The sequence below is a fragment of the Pseudochaenichthys georgianus genome, chromosome 13 (genome assembly GCF_902827115.2).
Source record: "Pseudochaenichthys georgianus chromosome 13, fPseGeo1.2, whole genome shotgun sequence".
Lineage (NCBI taxonomy): Eukaryota > Metazoa > Chordata > Actinopteri > Perciformes > Channichthyidae > Pseudochaenichthys > Pseudochaenichthys georgianus.
In genome coordinates this window covers 24,130,018-24,155,417 of record NC_047515.1, presented here as the reverse complement: position 1 = coordinate 24,155,417, position 25,400 = coordinate 24,130,018, and the positions used below count along the sequence as shown (strand labels likewise).

Below are 25,400 nucleotides of genomic sequence, written 5' to 3'. Positions count from 1 at the left end.
CATCTCCATTATGGGTTCAGCAGAGGGCAGTAAAGTTATGTTTGATTATGAAGATGAATTATTTAGCTGACTCGTCTGTCTGCTGGCAGCTTCCTCCTGTTTCGCCTTATCCATTTTCCACACTGGGTGTATGTTATGTTATACAACACAGCCCCTTTAGTTTTAAACATTTTTAATGAGTGAATGTAATAAATGTTTTCCTTTATCATCATCTGTAAACCTATTGACTGAGCGCTTTAGGGATCCGACTTATGATTTGTTTTCAAATAGCCGTCATCAAATTCTTATATGCTGAAAGGTTGCTTTACCTGATGACAACAATGTAATTGGGCATTTTAATCACATTAGTTTTCTAATGTGTATTCTACATTTGTATTCTTAGACCTAATATCTTAAATGCCTCCGGTGTTAAAGAAGTACATCAAATTGAAAGAGGTTCATTGTTAGACTAATTTTTTTTACTTTAAACCATATAAAATACACTATTCAAGAAATCAACTGAACAGATTTATTTCATAAACAACATTTTATTTTGTTATTTTGAATGAAGTTTAATATGCTGAAGGTTAAAAAAATAACTGTATGCTCCAATGCTTGGGGGAATTTGGACATATGCTGAGCTCAGCATTTTAATTAATCAACTAACAGCCAAAACATATTCGGTTTATAATGATTAAGAGGCTAAAAACAAATATGATTTGGCATTTTTGCCTCATAAGGGACAATTGTTAAAATTGTTGTTTTTTTTATTTCATCATTTGGCTGATGATGTCCTGAATGAATGAACAGTTTTCAGTTCTAGCAGTTTTTCAGTGGAGCAGTTATGTAAACATTGAATCCTGCGTTAGATATTTTTTCCTCGCATACATTGCTCCCATTCAGAGACATCCTCCTCATTCATTCTCTGTAGCTGTGAAGATCTCATTCAGCGCATTCACAGAACCTACACACCATTCAGGATTCATCCTTTGTGTCTCTGAGTAGCTCAGACCATAAACTGCAGAGGTCTGTTGCATGGATACAGAGTGTGTGTGTGTGTGTGTGTGTGTGTGTGTGTGTGTGTGTGTGTGTGTGTGTGTGTGTGTGTGTGTGTGTGTGTGTGTGTGTGTGTGTGTGTGTGTGTGTGTGTGTGTGTGTGTGTGTGTGTGTGTGTGTGTGTGTGTGTGTGTGTGTGTGTGTGTGTGTGTGTGTGTGTGTGTGAGTGAGAAAGTCTCCTGTTTGTGTTTGGAAGGTGTCATTCGTTTTATTTTGGATAATTCATTCAGTCATAATCCCCGTTGGAAATGTCTCTGTTCCCTCTCTCTTTCTTCTTCTTCCCTCTGTCTGCATGTACTCGGTTCACCCCCTTCATCATCACCCTCCCCCCATGAGTGTTGCTATGGAAACAGGCCTCCTCTGTCAGGTGGCCCCATACTGAACGCTCCCCTGCTCTCTGATTTGCTCTGACATCGTCTGGCTGACTCTAAGCCACGTGATCTCTAGTCCGGATGCTGAATATGGAGCATGTCTCCCCCCCCCCCCCCTCTTAAAGACCCTCCCCACCCTGCCTTCCTCTCACCTCGTCTGGGGAAGGTGATAGATAGTGACGGGTGGATTTACATCACGTTAATTCACAGACAAAAGATTATACAGTCATTGCGAAGAAGAAAATACATGATTAACATATTCAAATGATTTGATTTACAGCCTAATTTCTACATGAATCAACCCCAATGTTCAGTTTGTGCTAAAAAAAAAAAATGGCATTGTTTTCCAGCATTACCTCCAATATCCATTAGTATATTTCTATTTCTGATGTTGAGGTTTTTGACAGTTGTTCATTGGAAAACAAACAATCACAGGTATATAAGTAGTTATTTGTTTATGCATGGCCCATCATCCTTCGAAAACACGCTATTTCCTTATTTAATTTTCCTTATTATTTATGATTATTTCTTCACTTTTATCAAATGTGGAAGCTCAGTTCATGGCAATGAATATATTTTGAGTTGTGTTAGCGTCTGAGGAAAAACAAGATAAATGTTCCCGTACTAAAGCAAATGCAATACCTCAATGCAGACGTATACCAAGATACCTTTACAATCCTGCATTATACATTCACTTAAGTAAACAGTAATAACTTGAACTTCAGGTATTCAAATGTAAAATGGAGTTTATATTTACTCCCTTATTAGTTGCTATTGTTAATCTTTACAGCACATGTTTTTGTTTGTAAAATCTTAATCTTGTTTGTAACCACACTGAAAAAACTTTAATTAAATGTATAATGTCAACACGCTTCACATAATTGTATTACGTTAGTTGAAAGCAATACTATTAAGTTGAACCTATTCTTTTTTATTTAAACGTAATATTATCTTATTATCTTAGCTTTCAACTAACCTAATACAATTATGTGTTTTCTGTTAACGTAATACATTTATTCAAGTTAAAGTTTCACATTTTTTTGAGTGCAGTAACTGTAGCTGTGAAATAATTATGTTGAAGTAAAATGAACATTATTTCAGTCTGAAATGTAAGAGTAAAAAGTCATACAGTCTGAGTAAATGTACTTATTTTCCACCCCTGCCTTATGTTTCCTAGAGCACCCCAAAGTTTATAGCAGTTTATTTACACCAGATAACTAACGAACGTGCTTTCCTTCCTGTTGTTGTTTCCTCGTGTTGTTTACAGTGTCACTGGTCTATCATGGGCTGATCTCCAGGAGAGGGGCTTGGATGACATCATCACACATCCTGCATCATCTCCTGCCAGCTCAGCGGGATAAACACAACCCCAGGTACACAGTGACGCAGAACACACACATGCACACTCACACACCAAGCAGCTTGGCATCTGAGGATCAACGCAGCTGATTTATTTTCACCTCCGTTCAAGTGGTTGCAAGTGAAAGTTGGCTTGACTCAGCTGGCAAAGTGACACTTCTGTGATCGAGTGATGAGATCTAAGATCTAACTGGGCTAAAACTATACGACTACTAATAATAATCATAATAAAACTACTATGTGTGATGTTACCACACACACACACACACACACACACACACACACACACACACACACACACACACACACACACACACACACACACACACATACACACACACACACACACACACACACACACACACACACACACACACACACACACACACACACACACACAGAGGAAAAAATGCCTTGGGTTTGTTAATCAGGGATACTGCAGCTTGACCAACAACTCCCAGCAGGGTAGGAATACCATAATATCTAGTTTGGTTAGGAAATATTTTATCCGAGGAATAATTGTGAAATTCTATATTAATATACTTTTAATACGGTTTTATGACAATAATTTAATTTTAAAAATAGAGTGGCATAATATTGCAATTCTTTTCAAAATAAAATGTTTTCTAAATAAATAAATCAAATCATTAACAATGTAAATATCCTAAATAAATAAAGTCTCACAGTATCATCCTCAGGCTAACCATGCTGTTAATTCTGGCTTTAGGTTAACTTAAAGGTGGGGTATGTAATTTTGGAGAAACCAGCTCAAGTGCGCTAGAATTTGAAAATACACAGCCGAAAAAAATCTGCCTCTTCGTAACTTCCTTACAGAGCCCAACACACACGAACGCGCACATGACCAATGAGGGCACGAGATAAGTTTGTGCACAGATGGAAGGCTGACAGGCAGGTAGGCCATCCAGTTATTTTAGCCGGGCCGGCTAAAATGATTGGTCGTGCTTTTTACAGTACTACGGCTTCCACAGATGAATTTTTTTATGGTTTTATTGTCTAAGCATTTAATGTATTCATTGCTATCGGGATGTTAAGAGCATTCCATGGAATATAACAAAGTGTTTCTGAAGTGAATTACATACCCCACCTTTAAGTGTTGGTCATATTTGTGTAAGTAAAGACAACAGGCAATATAGAGGTCGACAAATATTATCAAAGTCACATATTTATCATGGCAGGCTAACAGTAGGGCCCTAATAGCTCCTGGTTCACTGGTTGCGGTCTGTGTAGGATTTAGCTGCATGTTCGTGTTTTCATTAGTGTATCATTACAGTGTTAGAAAATACTTTGTTTAAATGTGTGGTGTTTTCATGTTTGACAATATGATTCCCCTTTGATCATATTTCATTGTCTCACAATGTATCCTAGACAACACGTCGAATTATTTTAACATAGGTGCTGATATTGGTCCATGCTCATCCTCACCGTCATGATGTAGCGATTGAATATAAAGGTTGGTTTGTGGTTGTGAGGAAGTAGGCATCCCTCATTTGTCATGTAAACTTCCTCCTATCAGGAATGTTAGAAAAATATCACTCGTCACTGGCTTGATCTTCAATATCAGGATACATGTATTTATTATCCTTGCAAGAATGGAAGTAGTCATCACATACAGAGCATATGGTACAAATAGTTCCCTGAATAGTGTCCTTGGCATGCTTAGAGTGTTACAGTCACAAGATGCAGAATACCGGTTCAAAGCAGTATTCAATGTTTAGTTCAGATTAGCTAAGGCCTGCATAAACTGGCAGATATTTCCCTGTGTTCAGGTGACAGAATAAAAAAAAAGTGCATTCATGTGTGCGCACTGTTCATTCACACATTTCTACAAGGGTGCAGCCGTGGTTTAGAATGATCTCCCTTTTTAAACACAATGGCATCTGCAGAGGCAAGCCACATTTTCTGTATCGCTCAAAGTGTGTTTTTCTGATCAGGAGACAGTGAGGGGCAGTTTCTTATAAAAGCCTGCTGACACATTGATCTTCAAAGAGCCTCAGGAGGCCAATCTCCATCCCAACCACTTTAGATGCTTTCACAGGAAACCAGCTCAAAAGCATCTCTTTTTTTCTCACTTGTCTTTCAGCGTGTCTATATTTGAACTCCTGATCAATGACGCCCACCGAGGAGGCCGAGCTGTTTGTGTGCAGTGTTACGTTTAGAGTACCTGCTCTGCCATCGTACTGTACTGTGTGTCTTCATGAAGGGAAACAAGTCTCTGAAAACAGTGACCTTTGGGGCAGAGATGGGAGGAATCAAGAAGCAAGGTGATCAGTTGATGGTGGATCAAAGGTTCACAGAGGTGATGTGGGAGAGACAGTGACAAGTCTGAAAATGGCCATGAGGTTGAAGCAGCCCCTGCCCCCCCCCCCCCCCCCCCCCCCGAGGCTCCCGTTGATTCATCCTTCCGGCAGGAAGTGTGTGAGGATCAATAAGAAGCAAGGGTCTCTGGAGAGACACACAGAGAGAGTCCTCACCCAGCCCAGGTCTCTTTTTGCTTCATTCAGCAGCTCCACTCTGGGTTTGAATTGATCGTAATGAGCTCAAAGGTTTCTGTCGTCACCATCACAGTTAATAAAACAACTTTGGTGGCTCATCCTCACTTGATCCCACTGAATAGATTTGATTATTTTAGATCTGAATGAGATTCAATTGAACTTTGTTGTCATTGCCCAGGGTACAAATACTGGGCCAACAACATGCCGTTAGCATCTATCAGCTGTGCAAAAGAAGCAGTCTAATGTATAAGTATAATATTATATATATAACAGATATGAAAACGCTAATGTAGTATGAACAGTAATGATGTGTAAACACTATAACCAGAATTATATATATTTAATACACTGTCGAGGTAGTAAAAAAGAAAGACAGTCCAATAAAGACACTATAGACAGTGGTTCCCAATGTAAACCACTATATTAGTTTTTAACAATGTCATAAGGGATTAACAGGAATACAAGTAATTAACAGGAAGTGGCTTTATTTTCCGTGGACCTTTTCACAGAAGATCATCTGTAAAGAGTCTGTTGTTTTGAGTTGGGAATCCCTGAGCTGTTTCCTATTGGGACACTTTGAGATATAAAGCTGGCAACATTTCAATGAAATGCTTTACTACTGCTAATCATTACGAGGATCGGTTAGAGCTGCTTAACAGCTGAGAAAATAAATTGGCCAAACAAGATCAGAGTCAGAGAGCTCTGACTGAGAAGCAGATGCAGATTATAATCGGAGTTTTTAGAGCTGCTTCTCCTCTCCCACTGCCACCTGTCTCTGGTCTGACCACGTTATTCTTTAGCCTTTAACCCCGCCAGGAAGCCACAGATTCAATCCTCTCAAAGTGGATTAGTAGTGAAGGTGTGCGTGGCTAAGTGATGTTTACCACTCAGTTAGCCACGAGGAAAGGTCTCATTCAGCCAAACAACAACATGTAAGTGTAATTCATCAAAGAGTCAGTTTAAAAATAACAAGTGAGAAAACATACAAGAAGGCTTTATCCATACAGTCAATACTGTTAGTCTAGATGGGTATATGTGTATATGTGTAATATATACACATATACACAGTGCCTTTTCAAAACACTCACGAGTTCCTTTTTTCACAGTTAAGACAACAATAAAAAGGGCGTGGTCCTTTAAGGTCAGTCATCGCTGGCTGTTAATAGATCACACGCACGCGCGCACGCACGCACACACACACACACACACACACACACACACACACACACACACACACACACACACACACACACACACACTCATTGGATCTGCACACGCACTCACGCCCCCCAGTGAAGGAAGCTGCGGTCAAGAGACAGACAGAAAATGACAGTTCTTGATTGGGCCTTCAAAATAAAAGCCGACAGAGTTTTACCAAATGTGACTCATCTATTAGGAAACACACTGTGACACCATATTACCTGAGAATGGTTCCACTTTTTTTTTCTCCTGGTGGCTGTCTGAATGGCTTTCTAGTAGCGTTTCTTTAAAATGTCAGCTTTTCAGGAATCAAAACTCAATGCATTATTTGTCTGGACCACAATGTATTCTCAGTTCACGATATCCATGTGAATATCCATCTTTTTCATTATCTGTGTGTTGTAGTCCCTCAAATGATAGTAAACAGGAAATGATCATATACAAACAGTTTTCACAAGCAACATACTCTTACACAGCACAGATTCATCATGCAAGTAGAGTGCTGGAATATCAACAACTAGTTCTGTTTCAAAACCCATAATTATTCCCACATTTCAAATGTGTTCAGTTGAAATGATGAAATTAAACAAAACTGAATGACAATTCAGTTGAATGGAAACCATGGTAACAGTACCTATCGTGTATGTGCGTGTAGTAGATGCCTTAAACACATCTCAACAAGAGTAAACGAGAACAATTGTGGTAATACAAGTAATTACAAGAAGGAAAACACATTTTGTGTTAACCATATCTCTACTGGCACGATTATGTATAATATAGAAAGTAATTATGGGAAAAAGATGATTTGATTCAATGCACAGCCAGTTAGCTATGCAATAATGTAAAATGTCATAAATGAGTACTTGATATCTTTTTAATGTCCAACACCGTACAGCTCCTCATTTCGAAACATATTTGTATTTTTATACCTTTGTTATTTAAGTACGTCAATCCAGTGAATTACTACGTCAGTTGCCTGCGACAAAATGACCTAACATTATTTACATTTATTGTATGGAACTCTCGCCCCTGGACAAAAAAAAAAACAGCATCTCTTTGTCCCCCAAATGCAAAAAACATCATTGGGTTTCGTATTTGACCAACAACTTGGAGGTTTATTGTGAAAGTATTTACCGGAAGTAGCATTTCGTGTGATTGCTTGTGACTTGTGAGTGTGTGTGGACAGCAGAGCCAAAGGTACAGCCGCACAGTGCGTCGAGCTGAGAGATGGAGCTGACCGGCTGTGAGCGCAAATAAACCGAGGAGGACACCAGATGAAGAGAGGGAATACAAACCATGATTGATTCTGACTAGAACAAAAACAAATCTTCACATCTAAAGCCAGGACCCCCTCAGAGACAGCAGCGTCATGACACCAGTCCTGCATTGAGGTGAGAGCCGCTGCTGCGTTTTATGTCTTATTTATCGCGTCAGGACCATCCTGACATTAGCGATGAGACATCTTGCAGAGCCTTTTCATGCGCATGTGTTGTACGGAGAAAGAGCCGAGCATCGTGATAACAACAACAACAACACACCTCCAGGTTGCTGTGTTTTGGTGTTAAACCCGATTCATCCCCACGCACTGTCCGTGATGAATCCTCTGTTAGGAAGCGCATTTGTGATGGCAGAGAACAAGTGCGATCGGCTTGTTTTTAAGGTGTTGAAAACAGAGGCTGTGGGTGGCTTTACGAGGGTGTATAAAGGGGCTTTTCCGATAATCCATTTAGTCTAATAGCCTTTAGGGGTTAAAGTCTTGTCATGCACAGGACACTCATGGGCCTGATGTGATGTGAGGCCCGCTCGAGATGATCCAGAGTCAGAGTACCGACTCGTGACTCCCATTCATCTCCTGCTTTCTGGACCTGGAGCTGTGAGCCATTCAGCAGCAGCCCGTTCCCATTCATGAAGTCCATTACGCAGCACAACGATCCACTGTTGGCTTTAAATAGGCTCTCTGGGCCTGCAGTAGGCCTGTTTCTGGCCTGCTATTGACTTTCTCTCATGTATCTTTTTATAGTCTACATGAGACAGTCAGTTAATATGAAGCCTAATAAGAATGATTATAACAGAGTACAGGCCTGCTGTTATAGAGAACATCACATCACTCTTATATGATACTCCTGTACTGCGACTCTGGCACTATGTTGTAATAAATGTCTCATTATTTGCCTTTGTTATAGACATTATGATAATTTGCTATAGCTGTACGTTGTTTTGTTGTGATATTTAAGCAGCGTCCCTCAAAGATCTAAATATAAAATATATCATTCACATCAAGTTGAGTTTTTTAGACAGAATAATAAAAACACCTTACAATAAAATGCAATTTGATAGATGACCACAAAATGTATTCTAGGCCTTAAAATCACTGTGATATTCTGACTTTACTCCTCAGTAAGATTGTATGACTTATTGGTACAGGTTAGTATTGACTTCCCTCATTTTCACCCTATATTGTCTTATATTTGAATATAAGCTTTGATGTAAGCAACATCCCTCTAAAGCATTTTATTACATTTTACAATTTTGATAGTTATTCCGAGCTGACCCAAGGTTTTATATCCTTCATAGCGTGGACAGAATAACAAGGGGATCCTATAATGCAATCCAATACATAACAATGTATGTAGTAGGCCTTTACATCATATATTTTATTTTGATGGCATAACAGAAGGCAGAATATAAATATAAACACCTATAATTATTGATTTATTAAAAAATGTGAAGTAATTGATCAAGCCTAGTGTGAGGCTTTGCTGGCTTTCCCTAACAATACATATATAATATGTTTTGAGATTAAACTGGACCCATAGCTTTTGAAGACGTCACCTCTTTTTATTCTCTCTCGCTCTATTTTTCATAAATATGCGACATTATACAGACCAAACAACAAATAACTAATTTGTATGAATACACAGTTTGTTATTGGCTATGATTAGTATACAAAATCCAACACCAAGCACAAAGACTTACGATGTCAGAAAGTGCAAAAAGCCATGTTGCGAGAACCAATCTAGATTATTTTTCGGATATTTTTTATCCCAGCTCCACTCTGCGTCCCCAAATAAAAAAAACATCTGTTTCAGTAAATGACACTTGATGCTCACACAGGTTGTGCACAGTTTCCCCTCTGCGAGAGGCCTGTGGTCATCTGTGAAATTAGTTAGAGCCGGTGGGTGAGAGACAGGAAATGGAAGTCGGTGGCGGAATGTGCATCTCCCACGCGCTGCGTCCTTTATCACTGGCCGCCATATGGAGGCCTGAGCTCACTCAATATTTACATTGTCGCCGCTCGCCAGAGAAACCAGCAGAGAGGGCCTGCTGGTAGAGGACACGCTGATTAATGTATTTAATATCTGCGTGATGAGGCCATGCTACATATATTGGGAAGTGGTGGAAAACAGCCCTCTGGAGAGATTGGGTCAGTTTGTTTGTGTTCAGGCTTAGGAATCTCCATCCTCTCATCAAGTCTGGTTTATTATCACTGGTCCACTCTGTCACACACAGATAGCTTTAAGCAGCCACACGTATCAATGTCTGGACCAGTGTACTTTCATGATGGAGACAGTCTCCCCTCTGGTGGTCCTGTGTCGCATCCGGACTGATGCAAACTCTCCAGACAACATTAAGGTTGAATCAGGGAGGGGCGAGGTTATCAGGGGTTAGGTCGAAGGTCAGTGACCGGCTGCTCTGAAGTGGACGGATCAAAAAGAGGGGCTCTATCAGTGCTGACCCCTACGTCTGCTCTTCCTCCTGCTAGAACGTCTGATCCCCATCAATCATCCATCTCTCTATCTGAAATGTTCTCCCTTCTGGTTTTTTTAAAATCATGTGGCTCCATCTCTGCTTTTCCTTCCACTTCCCAAGGTGCTCCACAAAGTTTCCTTCTATCTCTCTCTCTCTCTCTCTCTCTCTCTCTCTGTGTCTCTTGCTTTTTCACACACACCCACACATACACACACACACACACACACACACACACACACACACACACACACACACACACACACACACACCTGGATGTCAACTGTAATATCCTGTCTTTTGACATCTTGAGTAGAGGCGCTTTTCTGTCAGGGTGACTTTGCCTCCTGTGTCAGTCTATTTTTCTTTCGGTTCTACTTTTGCATGTTTCTTCTGATTTCTGCATCTCTATCACCTATATGTTAGAGCTGCAAATTGAGCCTCCATTTTGCTTTTAGTATCTGAAGTAGTGAGTAGTGACTTTTTTTCATATTTCATAGAGTAAACAACCTTTTCATTGAAAAAATAATCATCAGACCAATTGATAATGAAAGAAATTATAATGTAAAGCCCAATTACCAACCTTTTTGCCTCAATCTATTATGTTCTTTAAAGAGTTTCCCATAAAAGGGAATATGCCAGCAATTCCTGTGAGATGTTTGAATGATTATATCAAAAGGTTATCAAAATCATTTATTAATGAACCAATTAATCAGAAAACCAACATGAATACCATAGTTTTGTTTTCCTGTTTAACCTTGGTGTGTCTAACATGACATATCTTATGTGTACATCTTATATAAGAAGGGTTCACATAGCGTTGGAGATGTTCGCACAGATCTGTACTGTACTGAGTGCTGCTAGCTGTATGCTGTGCTTTGGAGCGGGCTAATCTTAGAAAACATCGCAGGGCCTAACCTCCCCGGGGCCAGAGCACAACATCACCAATCATCCTCAGCAGCCAATCACCGAAGGCGTACTGCTGGCATGAAACTGCAGCATGTGTTTAGATATAACTCTGTTAAACTACATATATGTAGTGTTTATTCCCCTAAGTGCAGGGAGCTATGTGTACACACAGCTTTAAAAATACAAATCTGTGTACATCCGCTATGCTTGGCTACAGCATCACTTCCTCAGTAGCCACAACACCGCAGTATTAATCAGGAGAATAGTTCAGTCCTGTGAGGCTCCTCAAACTACATAAAGTGAACGTTGTGTTTTGCAGGCTGCATTTGATAGCTTCCCCCCACACAGTAATGTTTCTTCCATCTCCTTCCCGGTCAGTTTACTGTTACAGACAGAACTCCCAAACATCTGACAGAGATATCAGCCCTGCTCCCCGGGGTAAAGAAGCAGCAGCAGGAGGAGGAGGAGGAGGAGGAAGAGGAGGGGGCACAGGAGTGGTAGCTTTTTACAACAGATAGGGAAGAGAAACAGGAGCCTGAAGGATGGAGGTGAATATTTTAACGATCCTCTCGACATCTTCAATCTTGTTTTATGGTATTTTAAGTCCATCAATGGTCTTAAATACAGAGGGGAGTCGTGGGGATGTTAGACTGGACATGGTGCCTCTGCTCCCCCTCGTCCCTTTCTTTACGCTCCCCTTGTCTCCTCCACCTCCACACTCTCACTGATTCTTTTAGCAGCTGGCCTATGGAGCAAAAACATGCCCCCCTCCAGTGGGGGAAAATACTCATGTCCTTCACTTATGTCAAATCCATCACAATCCTACTAACAAAATAATAATAATGACTTACACACCAATGACTTGTGAGTTGAGATGGACTTGAACCTTTTAAAGTGAAAATACTTGATACTTTCGGAACTTGTGAGTTGACTTATAATGACTAAACCTATATAGTGATGTCACATGGTCTGCACTTTTTGTTTCTGCAGGTTTTAAACAAAACAAAGTATCCTAGAATAACTTGTTCTGTGGTAAAATGTCCCCCGTGACACACACACACACACACACACACACACACACACACACACACACACACACACACACACACACACACACACACACACACACACACTCACACACACACTCACACACACAAATAAATAATTTCTTCATTTTTTTGAACTGTTAGATTGTTGCATTTTGCTGCTGTTGCTGATATGTATTTCAATATATGTTTTTGAAATATGGAATTAGTTACTTTCCAGCACTGCCCTCCCTATAGTCCCAGACATTATTTAGTTTATTCCCTCTGCAGTATGTATTCTGCTTCAGCGTGCTGAGCCTCAGAAAACCTTAATGCTGTCCACTTCCTCCAGCGACTCAGGGCTTAGGTTTCATGCTGACTCTGTGAGTGACGTGTGTGTGTGTGTGTGTGTGTGTGTGTGTGTGTGTGTGTGTGTGTGTGTGTGTGTGTGTGTGTGTGTGTGTGTGTGTGTGTGTGTGTGTGTGTGTGTGTGTGTGTGTGTGTGTGTGTGTGTGTGTGTGTGTGTGTGTGTGTGTGTGTGTGTGTGTGTGTGTGTGTGTGTGTGTGTGTGTGTGTGTGTGTGTGTGTGTGTGGTGTACTGTTAGTTCAGTTTTCTAGAGAGAGACACATCCTCATCTTTGCGGAAAGACAGTAGTTTTGATAAACACACCTCACTGGGTTGTTTTTTTTTTTTTGTGGAAAGAGGGCCCAGTGCGGGTTTTAAATAGCGGAATGGGTATTAGCTTCCTCCCAGGCAACACACACACACACACACACACACACACACACACACACACACACACACACACACACACACACACACACACACACACACACACACACACTTCACACTTTAGCTTTGGTGTGGCTTGGTGGAACAAAGAGATGGATGTCTGGAGTCATTGATTCATGAATGAAATGAAGCTGGAAAGTGATTTTAATTGTATCTCTGTACCACTTTCTCATAACTCTTTTTAGAATGAATCTTTTAATAACACATTGTGGGTAGCCAGGTTGTAAAATATCCTATTAGCTGATGTTTCTCTTTTCTTTTTGGTTATACATTAGTTACTGATAATTCACTTTCCTAAATGGAACAGATGTTAATAAGTTATCTGTACATGGATTATGGTCCAGACATCCTCTGCAGCTTTTCTACTTTTGGGAACCCAAATGTTAATTATTTTCAATGGTAAATTATTTATTCGCCATTAATTAAGTTTAACAACAGTTTAATCCAGCTCATCCAAAATGCAGCGGCTCGTCTGGTCTTCAACCTTCCTAAATGTTCCCACACCACGCCGCTCCTCCGCTCCCTCCACTGGCTTCCGGTAACTGCTAGAATTCACTTCAAGACACTGGTACTTGCATACCATGCTGCGAATGGATCTGGCCCTTCCTACATCCAGGACATGGTTAAACTGTACACCCCAGCGCGTGCTCTACGCTCTGCATCAGCCAAACAGCTCGCTGCACCCTCACTGCGAGGGGGACCCAAGTTCCCATCAGCAAAAACACGTGGGTTTGCTATCCTGGCTCCAAGATGGTGGAATGAGCTCCCCATTGATATCAGGACAGCAGAGCCAGAAAGCTTACACACCTTCCGGCGCAGACTGAAAACTCATCTCTTTCGACTCCACCTCGAGCGATAGAATTACTAACAAAGAACTGCTAACAGAGCACTTATATACTAATAAAGGACTGGCTTATCTACAGCCAGTTGAGTAGCACTTGAAATACTTGGCTCTATGAAACCTGATGTACTTATATGATTCTGTTTTCTTCAAGGTTGTGTCTTCCTGGTCGAATGTACTTATTGTAAGTCGCTTTGGATAAAAGCGTCAGCTAAATGCAATGTAATGTAATGTAATGTTTAACAACTACATTTTATAAATGTCGTATCTTTCTTTCTTCTTGAGTTATTTCTGTCACAAGATGTTATGAAAGCGCTCCTGACCCGGGACCATTGGCTGTGATTCCGCCTTGTTGGCAGACCATGGGAGAAAACAAACCAAAACACAGTGCCAATCCAAACAGCTTCATTTGAGACCCCCGACCACCCACTTCTGCACACTAGTTGAACTTAAATTGAGCTAAATGACCACAATTTGGCACATTTAGATTCCCCTGGATAAGGGAGACATTTACTTTGTTGGCTTATTATTCTTTAGTCCCACCCTATCCTTTTCTTCTACCAGGTGGCCACATCCAGGAGATTCTCTTGTGAAGAGCTGACACTCCTGTCACTGTGTACTTCCCCTCATAATTATCCTCTCTCTGATCTGGCATGATGTTGTTTCAGATCTGCAATAGATTTAAAGAAAAGGGACTGAAACAAAGATATTGGCTTGTAGTTAAAAGTGTGTGTCAGACTTCATTCCAGTACAGAGTTTTTTTCACTAACCCTGAAACTAGGGCCCACATGGATGCTTTTTGAAAATCACAATAACGCTGCATGCAGGAGTAATTCCAGGAACCACTGCAGTGCAAATGTATGCATGATTTGGTTTCAGAGTGCAGGAAGCAAACATTTGAGCAAACATTGTGAGCGAACTGCCAAGAGCAGCACGAGCAGCTCTGAGAATAAGCTCCCACAGCTTGAGGAGTGTTTGCCATCAACCGTGCGTATGTCACTCTGCCTGCCCACTCAGACAATATATTTGATCTCCGCGATTTACAGACAACAATAATCAAAGCAACATTTGGTTGATTGCGCAATGACATCCACTGATGCTGTATTAGTCACTGATGTGTTGAAGCACAGAAAGAGAGAGAGATGAGAGGGGTGAAAACTGGCCTTGGATGTTGCTACTGACACAATGGTGGTGAGCACAGAGAGAGAGAAGAGTGTTATCAGTGCTGTGATGTGGTGTGGCACTGATCTGCCAGAGAAGGCTGAGTCATACGACCACACACACACACACGCACACACACGCATGGTGGGGAGCAGAGGAATGTAAGGATGATTTGGCGATAGTAACTTCAAAAACTCAAAACAACAGAGAGTGAGATGGAAAAGCAAAATGCGCTGTATGGTCAGTCCGTGTTGAATCTGAGTTGCTGTCAACCTGCTCCGACAGAACTCAATTCAGACAATCCCAGTGCTTGTCAGAAACTATCAATTGGTAAGTGATGGAGACTCTAGCTTTCTGGATTCCTGTTCACTTCTGTTGTCACATCGAATCTGTTGAAAAGCGGATTTCAAACCTTCAATCACATCTTCAACTGTCCGAGACTCTGGACTCTGGATGCTGACAAGTAGTGCTACTGAGGACAATGAGTGCATCATAAATGTTTATAATGATCATAAAGACAAACATGCTGGTTCAGCAGTCTGCTTCATTCACACATATGTTATTCTTTTCAGCATCACACATGCAGGCCGATCCACATGTGTGGTACGTCTGATCCAGAGCCAGGAGTTGCACACATACACGCTGAAGTATTTCACTTGAATCCACACTGACTCTGCTCTTCTTCCTCCTCTGTAGCCTCTCCTCGTGGGTTGGCATGGCCCAGCGATGAACGGAGCGGTGGTGCCCGGTAGCCCGGAGCTCTCCTCCTCGTGCCCGCTGCCAGACTGGCGAGAGTTCTGTGAGCTCCATGCCAGAGCCTCCGCTGCAGACTTCGCCGACAAGTTCCAACGCTTCCTGTTGGAAAACCCGATCTACGACTCGCCTGGTGCCGATGCCAGCTTCTCACAGCACTTTGCCCACCACTTCCTGGAGTGCTTCTCTGCCGCATTGACCCAGGCCCGGGAGAACCAGGCGTCCTCGCCGGGAGAGGACGGCTCCAACACAGTGCCCAAGTACAGCATTGTTCCTTTCCTGGGAATCCAGGGCTGTCCGCTGTCCTATGGTCACGACATTTATCAGAGACGCAAGGACGCGGGGGCTTCAAGTGAATCCCTGGACAGCATGGACAGCGGAGGGGGAGGGATAGACGGGGCAGGCAGTGCCACCGCCTCCCGAGGCCCCCAGTCCACCCACAAGGTGTCCGCTCTGGGACAGTCCCGCAGCTCAGAGGATGTGTCGGTCAGTCACCCAAAAGCTCGCTTCAAGAAAGGATTCTCCCTGAGGAACATGAGCCTGTGTGTGGTGGATGGGGTGAAGGAGATGTGGCACAGACGGGCCTCCCCTGAACCTGAAGGACCCTCTGTACTTAGAAGGGCCAACGGGGGAGTAATGGGAGCAGCGGGAGGGGGAGTGGAGGCTGCGGTGGGAGAGAAGTGGTCCAATAAGCTGCGGCTTCCCAGAGGCTCCCAGGGCCACAAGGCTGAGATGCTGGAGATCCAGAGGGAGGGAGCGCTGAGGTTCATGGTGGCCGACGACACAAACTGTATGGGGGCTGCACAGTGGCAGAAGTGCCGCCTCCTGCTGAGGAAGACGAGGAGGGAGGAAGGAGGCGAGAAGTTCCTGCTGGAGTTCTACGTGCCACCCAAGGTACACAAACACATGCAGACATGAAAAACAATTAGGCAGAAAAACATGGATCATTAGATTAGATGTTTATTAGGGGATTTGTTCAAAGAAACATGTAGAGTAAACCCTAAATAGTGATTGAAAAAAATTATATTTCATGAAAATAATTATGAGTTGTAGCCCTCCTTGAATCCCAGAAACAAATCCAGCTTGATCCAACCCCTCTGACCCCAAGTGCAGTGGAACCGCTCTCAGAAACTGTCACGTGGATTCATGCACACTTCACTTTTTTCTTTATGGGATTTCCAGGTCATTGCGCCTGACCTTAAGAAGGCCATGAGGCTGTGCAGCTGGGTGTGTGTAAATCTGCCACTGTCCTTTGATCATAGCTGGTGGGAATGTGGGGATAAGCCTGCTGAGAGGGGGAGAGGGGTAAGGACAGGTGGGAGGAAGCCGTGGTGAAGGGGGGTGAAGGAGATGGGGGAGTGACCAGAGACTGCCATAGACAGAGAGAAAGAGAGAGAGAGCGAGAGGAAGCTCTTACATTGATTTCTGTGAAAAGGAAGCGACTAGAAAAGATTCCCCCTTCATGTGCAAAAAATAAATATTGATTGGTTCCTCATCTTAGCCTAACAGTCTCCAGTGATAAACTGAAAATAGGGACCAATATAGTTTTTGTGAGCCATTAAAAAGCTCTGCCAAACTCAGAGAGGAAGCCACAAGGGGAACATGTCAAATGAAACTTAATAATTGTGCTTCAGCAGTTTCGTCTGTTATGTTCTATTAACATTCACACATGGGACAATGATTATGAACTGATATTAGAAGAAACTTCAGAGCGGTTACAGCTGAAGTGACACGTTAATTAAACACACTTCTCCATAGGCCCGCCCTGCAGACTCTCTGACATGTTTTATCACTGCCGTCTTATTCAGGTCTTACAAATCATAACAGTGCTGAGTCAACAGTGTCGGAAAGATAAACCGGCTCATAAAATCTCGCTGCTGGCCGACTGGCTGTGGCTCCGTCCCTGCCAGTGCCATCAATCTGTGGAGCACACTGCATCACGCTAACTGTCTGCATTATGACACAGCAACAGGGACGACCCACTCTCTGCGACACACCAGCCAGAGCAACATGCAATAACTAAAGGGTAAAAGTAGCTGAAGCACATCAAAAAGGACACATTTTTACTTGCCTTACATAAAAGCAATGTTTTTGCGACAGCACAAATTAAATAAAAACCCATTACTTTGGAAGTTCAGATAATCAAAGACAAAAAAAAAATCATGAAGGTCGCTTGGTTTTTACTGAATGCTAAGTGCTCGTGCCATGAGCTAGTAGGCTAACGCTTTTTTTCAGATTATAAAAAAACATTAAATGTCCACGACCATCCTGGCTTTATTGGAATGAATGGGAAATGTTTGATTTTTGACCATTTCTCTAAAGATAGTTTGAAGTCCCAACATTATACCAATTCAGAAAAAAATCATTTATATGCCCAAATTAAATCCAACAAAACTCTCCTGGATCTCATTTGGTTTTAGTTGCTGCCTTTATTTCCTGTGAGGCTGTTACTGCTGTATGGTGGAGCACATGTTCAACGCTTAGATGCTTAAGTTGGTTTGTACCATGTTCAACATTTGAACAGACGTTCGCACTGAAAAAGGGTTTGTGCTATCTGCAGTAGAGACGTACAGGAAATGGTCAACAGGAAGTGATTTTTAACATCTGCTCCAAATTGAGGAATGGTGGGTGTGGATGGCTGCCAGCTGCACAGCAGATCAAGAGGAGAGCCGTGTTGCTCCAGACAGATCAGCTGATAAAGCTCTGCCAGACCATCAGTCAGCCTCCTTCTCGCTCTGCCTCTCCTGACACACACACACACACACACACACACACACACACACACACACACACACACACACACACACACACACACACACACACACACACACACACACACACACACACACACACACACACACACACACACTCATTGGATCTGTTGAGATTATGGCATGGGTCCAACTCTCTGCAGAGGGCAATCTGATGCCAGGATGTTTTCTGTGTTAAGCCACTTGTAAACTCTTATGTTTGTTACGGTCACTCAGAAGGAATAATTGCTGAGAAACGCATCGACAAATAAGAGACTGCATTACATCTAAGTTGTTGAGTCGTTTTTGCAGATCGGAAATCTTCTGTAAACTCTTCCCTTCTATTTGTAATGTTTGCCTATTTTCGTTAGAATTTTATCTCAGGAAACAGTTAATTGCTCTTCATGTTGCCCCATAATTATTGTTTTAGAGTTGGGTGTGTTTCACACTAAACATAGAGGCTGCAGTGAAACTATTTTAAGCTGCACCCCTAATTAAAAGCTTTGTAGAAAAATATAAAGTTTCTCCTTTACAAGTGACACAGCTACCTCCTACAGGATGTAATGAAGGTTTTAATTTAACTTTGGACCGTCCTTAAATACTTATCTTGGTTTTGAAGGAAATACGCTGATGGAAATTACAGTATCACCCAGGGAGTAATGCATTTTCTTTTAGATTTGTTGCCACATAAACAACAACAATTTACTGTGATATGCAATCACGGGCAGTAAAGCAGTTGCTCCCAATCTATTTTGCATATGAAACCTTTAAACATCTTTAAATGTTAAGTTTATAAAAGTTTAAAGTTTACATTTAAAATGTCATAACTAAATAAGCAACAGTCAAAGATACAGTAAGGCAGCATCAGATTTGAACATGCAGATTCAAAATTAAACATACTGTCGAACCCTATAGATCTTCCCTCTGGTTATTAACCATTAGAAAAAACATTAATTTTGGTTAAATGTAAACTTTTATCCTTTGTGTGTCTGCATGTTAACTTCAGTCCTCAAAGCCTAAAGTCAGCATCCCTCTGTCGGCCATCGTGGAGGTGAGGACCACCATGCCTCTGGAGATGCCTGACAAGGACAACACTTTCGTTCTTAAGGTAAAACTGCAAACCCAGTGCACCTTCCAGAATATGACACTAAACATGTTGTTGGAAAAAGTGTTACCCCGTACCCTGGCTGAGTTAACATTGGATCTGTACCCTGATGTGGTCCTTTGAACAGAGCTCAGTGTGTGATCGTGTTTGGCTGCCTCAACAGGTGGAAAACGGGGGAGAGTACATCCTGGAAACCATAGACTCCCTGCAGAAAAACTCCTGGGTTGCTGACATCCAGGACTGCATAGACCCCGGGTAAACCACCAGATAAATATTTGCTGTTGGCTGAAGATGGAGGGAAGACAGGAATGAAGGGTGGTTGGGAGAGGGAAAACACACAGTCATTAATCATCAAATTAGTGGACTTTTTGACTGCTTGCTTTAGCACAAACATGGGGAAGCTCGCACCACTAACATTCCTCCTCAGTTTCCTGAGTTGGTTCAGGACGTAAACAAAAAGATTATTTGTGTTTGTAGGATGTGGATGAGTGTTGGAGTTGTGTATTAGAACACGTGTGTGCATGTGTTTATGTTCTTGCGGTTCTCCTGACCTGCCTGCTTGTGTACAGTGACAGCGGCGATGACATCGAGCTGGCGTCCTGTCCTCATGGTCAAGCCTCCAAAGACTGCTCTATGGTGTCCTCCTGCAGCTGTGAGCTGCTCTCTGAGGGTGAGCAAATACTCTTTTCTGCAGCACATGTAACATAACATTGAAATATGTTGATCCACGTACATTTGTTGTAAATATAATTAAAACATTTGCCTAGGTGTGTATCGAGCTCCGGAGAGGCCGTGTCCTACAGCAGCGGAGCATTACAGTGCCCCCTCGGTCCGTTGCAGGGAACCCCCCTTCACACAGCACCCGTCCCACATGCCTTTGGAGCGCTTCCTCCAGTCCCCGGAGGCTCAGAGCTCCAACTCTTCTGCAGGTAACACAGACACTCAATCCAAGCTTAAGAATCCTTAGTAACAAACAGAAAAAGACAATACGTTGATTTGTTCTGACTCAGGTGGCAGTGAAGGAGCCAAAGAGTTGGACGGGGATGCCAGCCTGTCGAGTTACCCATGGTTCCACGGTACTCTGTCCCGTGTGCGCGCGGCTCAGCTGGTGCTGGCAGGCGGGGCCAGGAGCCACGGGCTCTTTGTGATTCGTCAGAGCGAGACGAGGCCGGGGGAGTACGTCCTCACCTTCAACTTTCAGGGCAAAGCCAAGGTGAGACAACTATACAGCAGAGAAATGGCAATATGTAATATATTTCAGAAGAAAGGGGGATATAAATGTAGTTTATCAGGTTGAACAGTTTTGTACGGATATATATTCAATGTAGTTCAGAAAACATGAAAATCAAAAAGAAATGGCTTTGCTATGCTGCCTGAGTGAAAATATCGTTCTTCATTTTGATTCTTTTGTCTGACCTACAGTAACAAATTGTTTTAAATTATATTAATTAAAAAGGAGGAATCTGACATTCTAACCAACAATTTTTTTTTTTTTGCAAACCAAACCAAAAAATCAATTATCCAAATTGTAATTGATGATTTTTATGTTATTTAAATAATGAAATAACATTCATCTCACCTCCCTGCTGCAGTTCAATGAACTCAATGCCTATTCTTGTGACATGTTGGGTTGCACCACAGCAGCTAATAGCAGACAGAGTTGTTCTGGCCCTGGAAAAGATGCAGTAATGTTTTGTGTTCTCTTATGTAATACTATCCCTGAACATCACATCCTGCCAGCCGGTAGTGTTGAGGAAGTGTCAGCTGCTGCCTCTTCCTCTCGTGTCAGCCTTGGCATTCACTCTGTTCCCACAGCGAGACTCCTCAGATAATGTCCTGACTTCTACCTGTTTCTCACACAGCACTTCTCTGTCTTTTTGTTGTCTCTTTTTTTACGCTTTTATTTACCATCCATCTCTCCCTCTTCCATACTTTCCCTCACTTGTTAACGTCCTGTCTTCCTCCTCTCTTCCAGCATTTGCGTTTGTCGGTGAATGAGAACGGGCAGTGCCATGTCCACCACTTGTGGTTCCACACCGTGTCGGACATGCTGAGACATTTCCACGCCCACCCCATCCCCCTCGAGTCCGGAGGCTCTGCTGACATCACACTACGCTCCTATGTGCAAGTGCAGCGAAGCTCATCAACAGGTAAACAACACATAAACGAAAACTGCTCACACACCACCTCACACAAGCTTTGACTACAATTAACTGAAGAGGTCGTGCATGTTGATTTGACCAATTATTCCATATATTCCTATTAGAAGCTTAAATAGTGGTATATTTTATATCAGGTTTGCTGGAAAGGTCAGTACATTCAGACCACTATAAGTGAAGGGCTCTGGACACACAATACAGGTGTTTTTAAATATTCTGGATGATGAGGCATACTTTTACTCATTTCAGTACACTCAAGGGTTTTGTTGCTACAGCCTCAATTGGTGTGGAAAGACTGGCAGCTTCTGGTGGCTAACGTTAGCCATTGTTTGCAAAGTAAAGCTTGATATTGCTGCGTGACAGACATTACTGAGTCAGCAATAACACTTGACCTATCCCTTCAGCTGCAACATTAAAGTGATTAGTCATTAACCATTTATGTTCCAATCAGTTTGAATACAAAATATAAAATTATTCTGAGATGGGCCATTGTACAGGATAAGTACTTCAAATACTTTGTGATGGTAATACTTTGGTACTGCTACACAAGCCAACATCTTAATGAGGATATTTACTCAATCTGAATTATTATTATTATTATAATTATGAAATATTATCATGTTGGAAATCATTTTCGTGGTTTCAAAAAAGTGTCTCAGATTGACAAACACTTCTCAAGATCAAAAGGATAATGGAGGAGGATAAGACACTTCCAAAAAGTTATGTGTGTTGATGAATAGCTGAGAATTGTCCCTTTAGCTGGAAGATTCAGAGCTAAAACTCACTGAACCAGCCCCCCCCCCCCTCCTCCTACTAGCCCTGCTCCTGCCCTCTGCTCTGCTGGCATGGGATGAATGCCCTCCTGTACAGGAGAGTGAGGGGGCGATTATACCACAGGAGTTTTGCATGCAGGCCGAGTCTCCGGCCCTGACACACCCTGCTGGTCACAAAGAGGCCCTCTGTTTCCCCAACGCTGGACCCACACACTCATGCACTCCCTACCCTACACATACTTACATAGAGCGAGGGTTTGATTCAGGGCGTAAAAGACTTCACTGATACACTGGTCAGGCATGTTTGGCATCAGTGTGGTCGGTGTTATTGCCCACCAAGAGAAAGCATAATAAAGGAGGCCCACACTGCCTGTGTTTACATGCTCTATGAAGGAGCCTTAAGATGGCAGCTTTTCAGTATAAACCAACAATTATCAGCCGAATGGATTCATCTGTTTTAAATATATCTTATTGTGGCACTGTACTGTCTCTTCAAATTGATTTGATTTCAATTGAATTATACGTATTTGTTCTCCCTCTGGCAACCTTCTACAGATGTGTCTCTCCCTCCCGTCCTGACCCCAACCAGGGAGACAGGCTGCCGGACTGATTCTGCCCAGACTCCTCTCCACCTTTCTGGGATCACAGCGCCTGCAGGGGCCCCTCCTGATGCCCCGCTCTCCTCGAGCACCTCCTCCTCACCCACCACCCTCCCCTCCCTGTCCCGCAGTGACCCAGGTACTGGAGGAGGAGTAGGAGGAGGGTTACAGAGCCGGAGCAACAGCTCTGAGCGCCTGCTGGAGGCCTCTAGCGGAGCGTCCGAGGACTACCACGACGCTGACGGGACCCGCAGGGCCCGGGCGGTGGAGAACCAGTACTCTTTTTACTAAACGACCCGGGGTGGGTTTAGTTATGTATCGGAGATGACATGGGAGCTCTGCTGATGATGAAAACGTTCCATATCACTGGATCACCCATCGTTTTGTTTGTTTGTTTTAGTTTCAAGGCAATTTCCTGTGTCTCTGATTTAGGAAGGGTGGTGAGATTATGGTGAGCAGAAAGATGAGTGTAGGCGGAGAGAGCAATAGGAAGTCTTCAAGTGGAGTCATATGGCTTTGATTCATTTCTTCTGACCACTTCCTGTTCACCCTTACAGTTCCCTGGGAGCAGAGCCTGTGTCACCACCCTAGTGAAGGATTGAGGGTTTGCAATGACCCTGAAGAAACACCCCCTCCCCTCAGAGCCCCGAGAGCATCCCTTAATGTTTTTAAAGCTGCTTTGAGTCTGTCCCGGATATCCTCACTGTCCCCGCAGGGTTTCCCTAGAAGGTCCTGCCCTGGGCGTGTTAGCGTTAGCTCGGACATGTTTTTCTTCAAACGTCTACAGCCTAAAGGGTCTTAGTGCCTGACAATTACCTTGGACTTGAATAGACTGTTGGTCATAGCGTTTGCCATCTCACATAAACTCAAAAAACCCTAAATGTTACGCAGGTAATTACTATATCTTCAGTTTCTGCTAAAACACACTGATCATGCATATCTCATCATAATGAATTGGCTTTGTTTCTCACAGTTTCATTAATGGCTGCAACACATACCCACACACACACAGGTGGTCATATGTTGTTACATATCACTTTAGAAACACTGAAATGGTACATGGACACATGTTCAGTTTGTATGAATACGGCCGGGTGGCTTACATTTTGCCGTCATACCGGGTTATTTGTATAAGAGTGTGTGATGGTGTATTAGAGCTCAAATATTTTTAATGATCGGTGTGCTGCAGTAGTGTTTCTAAAACATGGTTTTCGAGGTCCCTCCATCTGGTGCTGGTTCTGTATTCAAGCTTATCATATCAATAACCTGTAGATTAGATATGCTGTTAATATAGGAGTTCACTTGAAGTAATGCCTTGAAGATATTATTATTATACCAAATCCAGCATTTATTGGACGGACCGGGGATTCGCTTTTTAGAGAGGCAGCAGTATTTGGTACTGTCAGTGCGGCCTGGTGTGGACAGGCAGTAAGTTAGGGGTAGTAGATGGCCATGTTTGAATGGGAAGATGTGATGTTTTTGCTTTACTTTATACTGACAGAGTGATGGGCTTGTTGAGTAATTAACTCGTAAGAAAAACACAACAGAATACTCATGCTACTGTAAAAATGTACATCACAGACATTCACTACAACACAATATCAGTCCAAATACCTTCTTAAAGGAAATGTTTGACATTTTGGAAATGCTTTGCCAAGAGTTAAATAAGAAAATGGTTACCACTTTTATGTTCAATGGAGTGGTATCAATCCTCTGATCCAACATAGGGATGTACTTCCCACAATGTCAAACCTTTTTCTTTTTAAACTGGCGAGGCCCACCTTACAAAATGAATAGAGAGCAGCCAGATTTCAGATACTGTACTTCACACATATGCAAACTTTTGTTCGGAAAGAATAAACATATCAAGAGTCAACATTGGGCTTTTCAAGCACGGCCATTTAGCTTCAATGGTGACGTTTAAATTTCAGTCGAGGAGAGAACGGAGCAGTTCATGTGCCAATTTGAATCCTATTTTTGAAACATATTTATTCCTCAGCTGTTGTAAATTACATTTTTCCTATCGAGTCTTATTTATGTACAATTGATTGATTCTTCTTGATGAAACATCCTCAGTGGAGCCCATCTCACAGATTGCTCATGCCTCCCTTTTATTTTCTTAACACTTCTTAAGCTACATTTTCTGTTGTCTGACTGAGTTTTGAAGAGTCTGTGCAATTTTGTACAAAGTGATGTACTTGACATACTACTTTATATTTCTGTGAATAAAATGTGAAGAAATGTTGCACTTTTTCCTGCGGTTATTCAACACACGTCACCAACAGCATGACATACAGCTTAAACAAG

General features: G+C 42.3%; 1 protein-coding gene across 1 annotated transcript; it reads left to right on the top strand.

Annotated features, from left to right (window-relative positions):
* Nucleotides 1–7,664: 7,664 nt before the first annotated feature.
* LOC117457390 (SH2B adapter protein 2) lies at nucleotides 7,665–25,338 on the top strand. The gene is made up of 9 exons (XM_034097456.2): nucleotides 7,665–7,869; nucleotides 15,651–16,601; nucleotides 19,464–19,565; nucleotides 19,726–19,817; nucleotides 20,132–20,232; nucleotides 20,330–20,491; nucleotides 20,573–20,775; nucleotides 21,538–21,712; nucleotides 23,050–25,338. Exons 2-9 carry the CDS (start codon nucleotides 15,681–15,683, stop codon nucleotides 23,382–23,384), a joined length of 2,091 nt encoding a protein of 696 aa, XP_033953347.1. The 5' UTR covers nucleotides 7,665–7,869; nucleotides 15,651–15,680; the 3' UTR covers nucleotides 23,385–25,338.
* The last annotated feature ends 62 nt before the right edge of the window (nucleotides 25,339–25,400 follow it).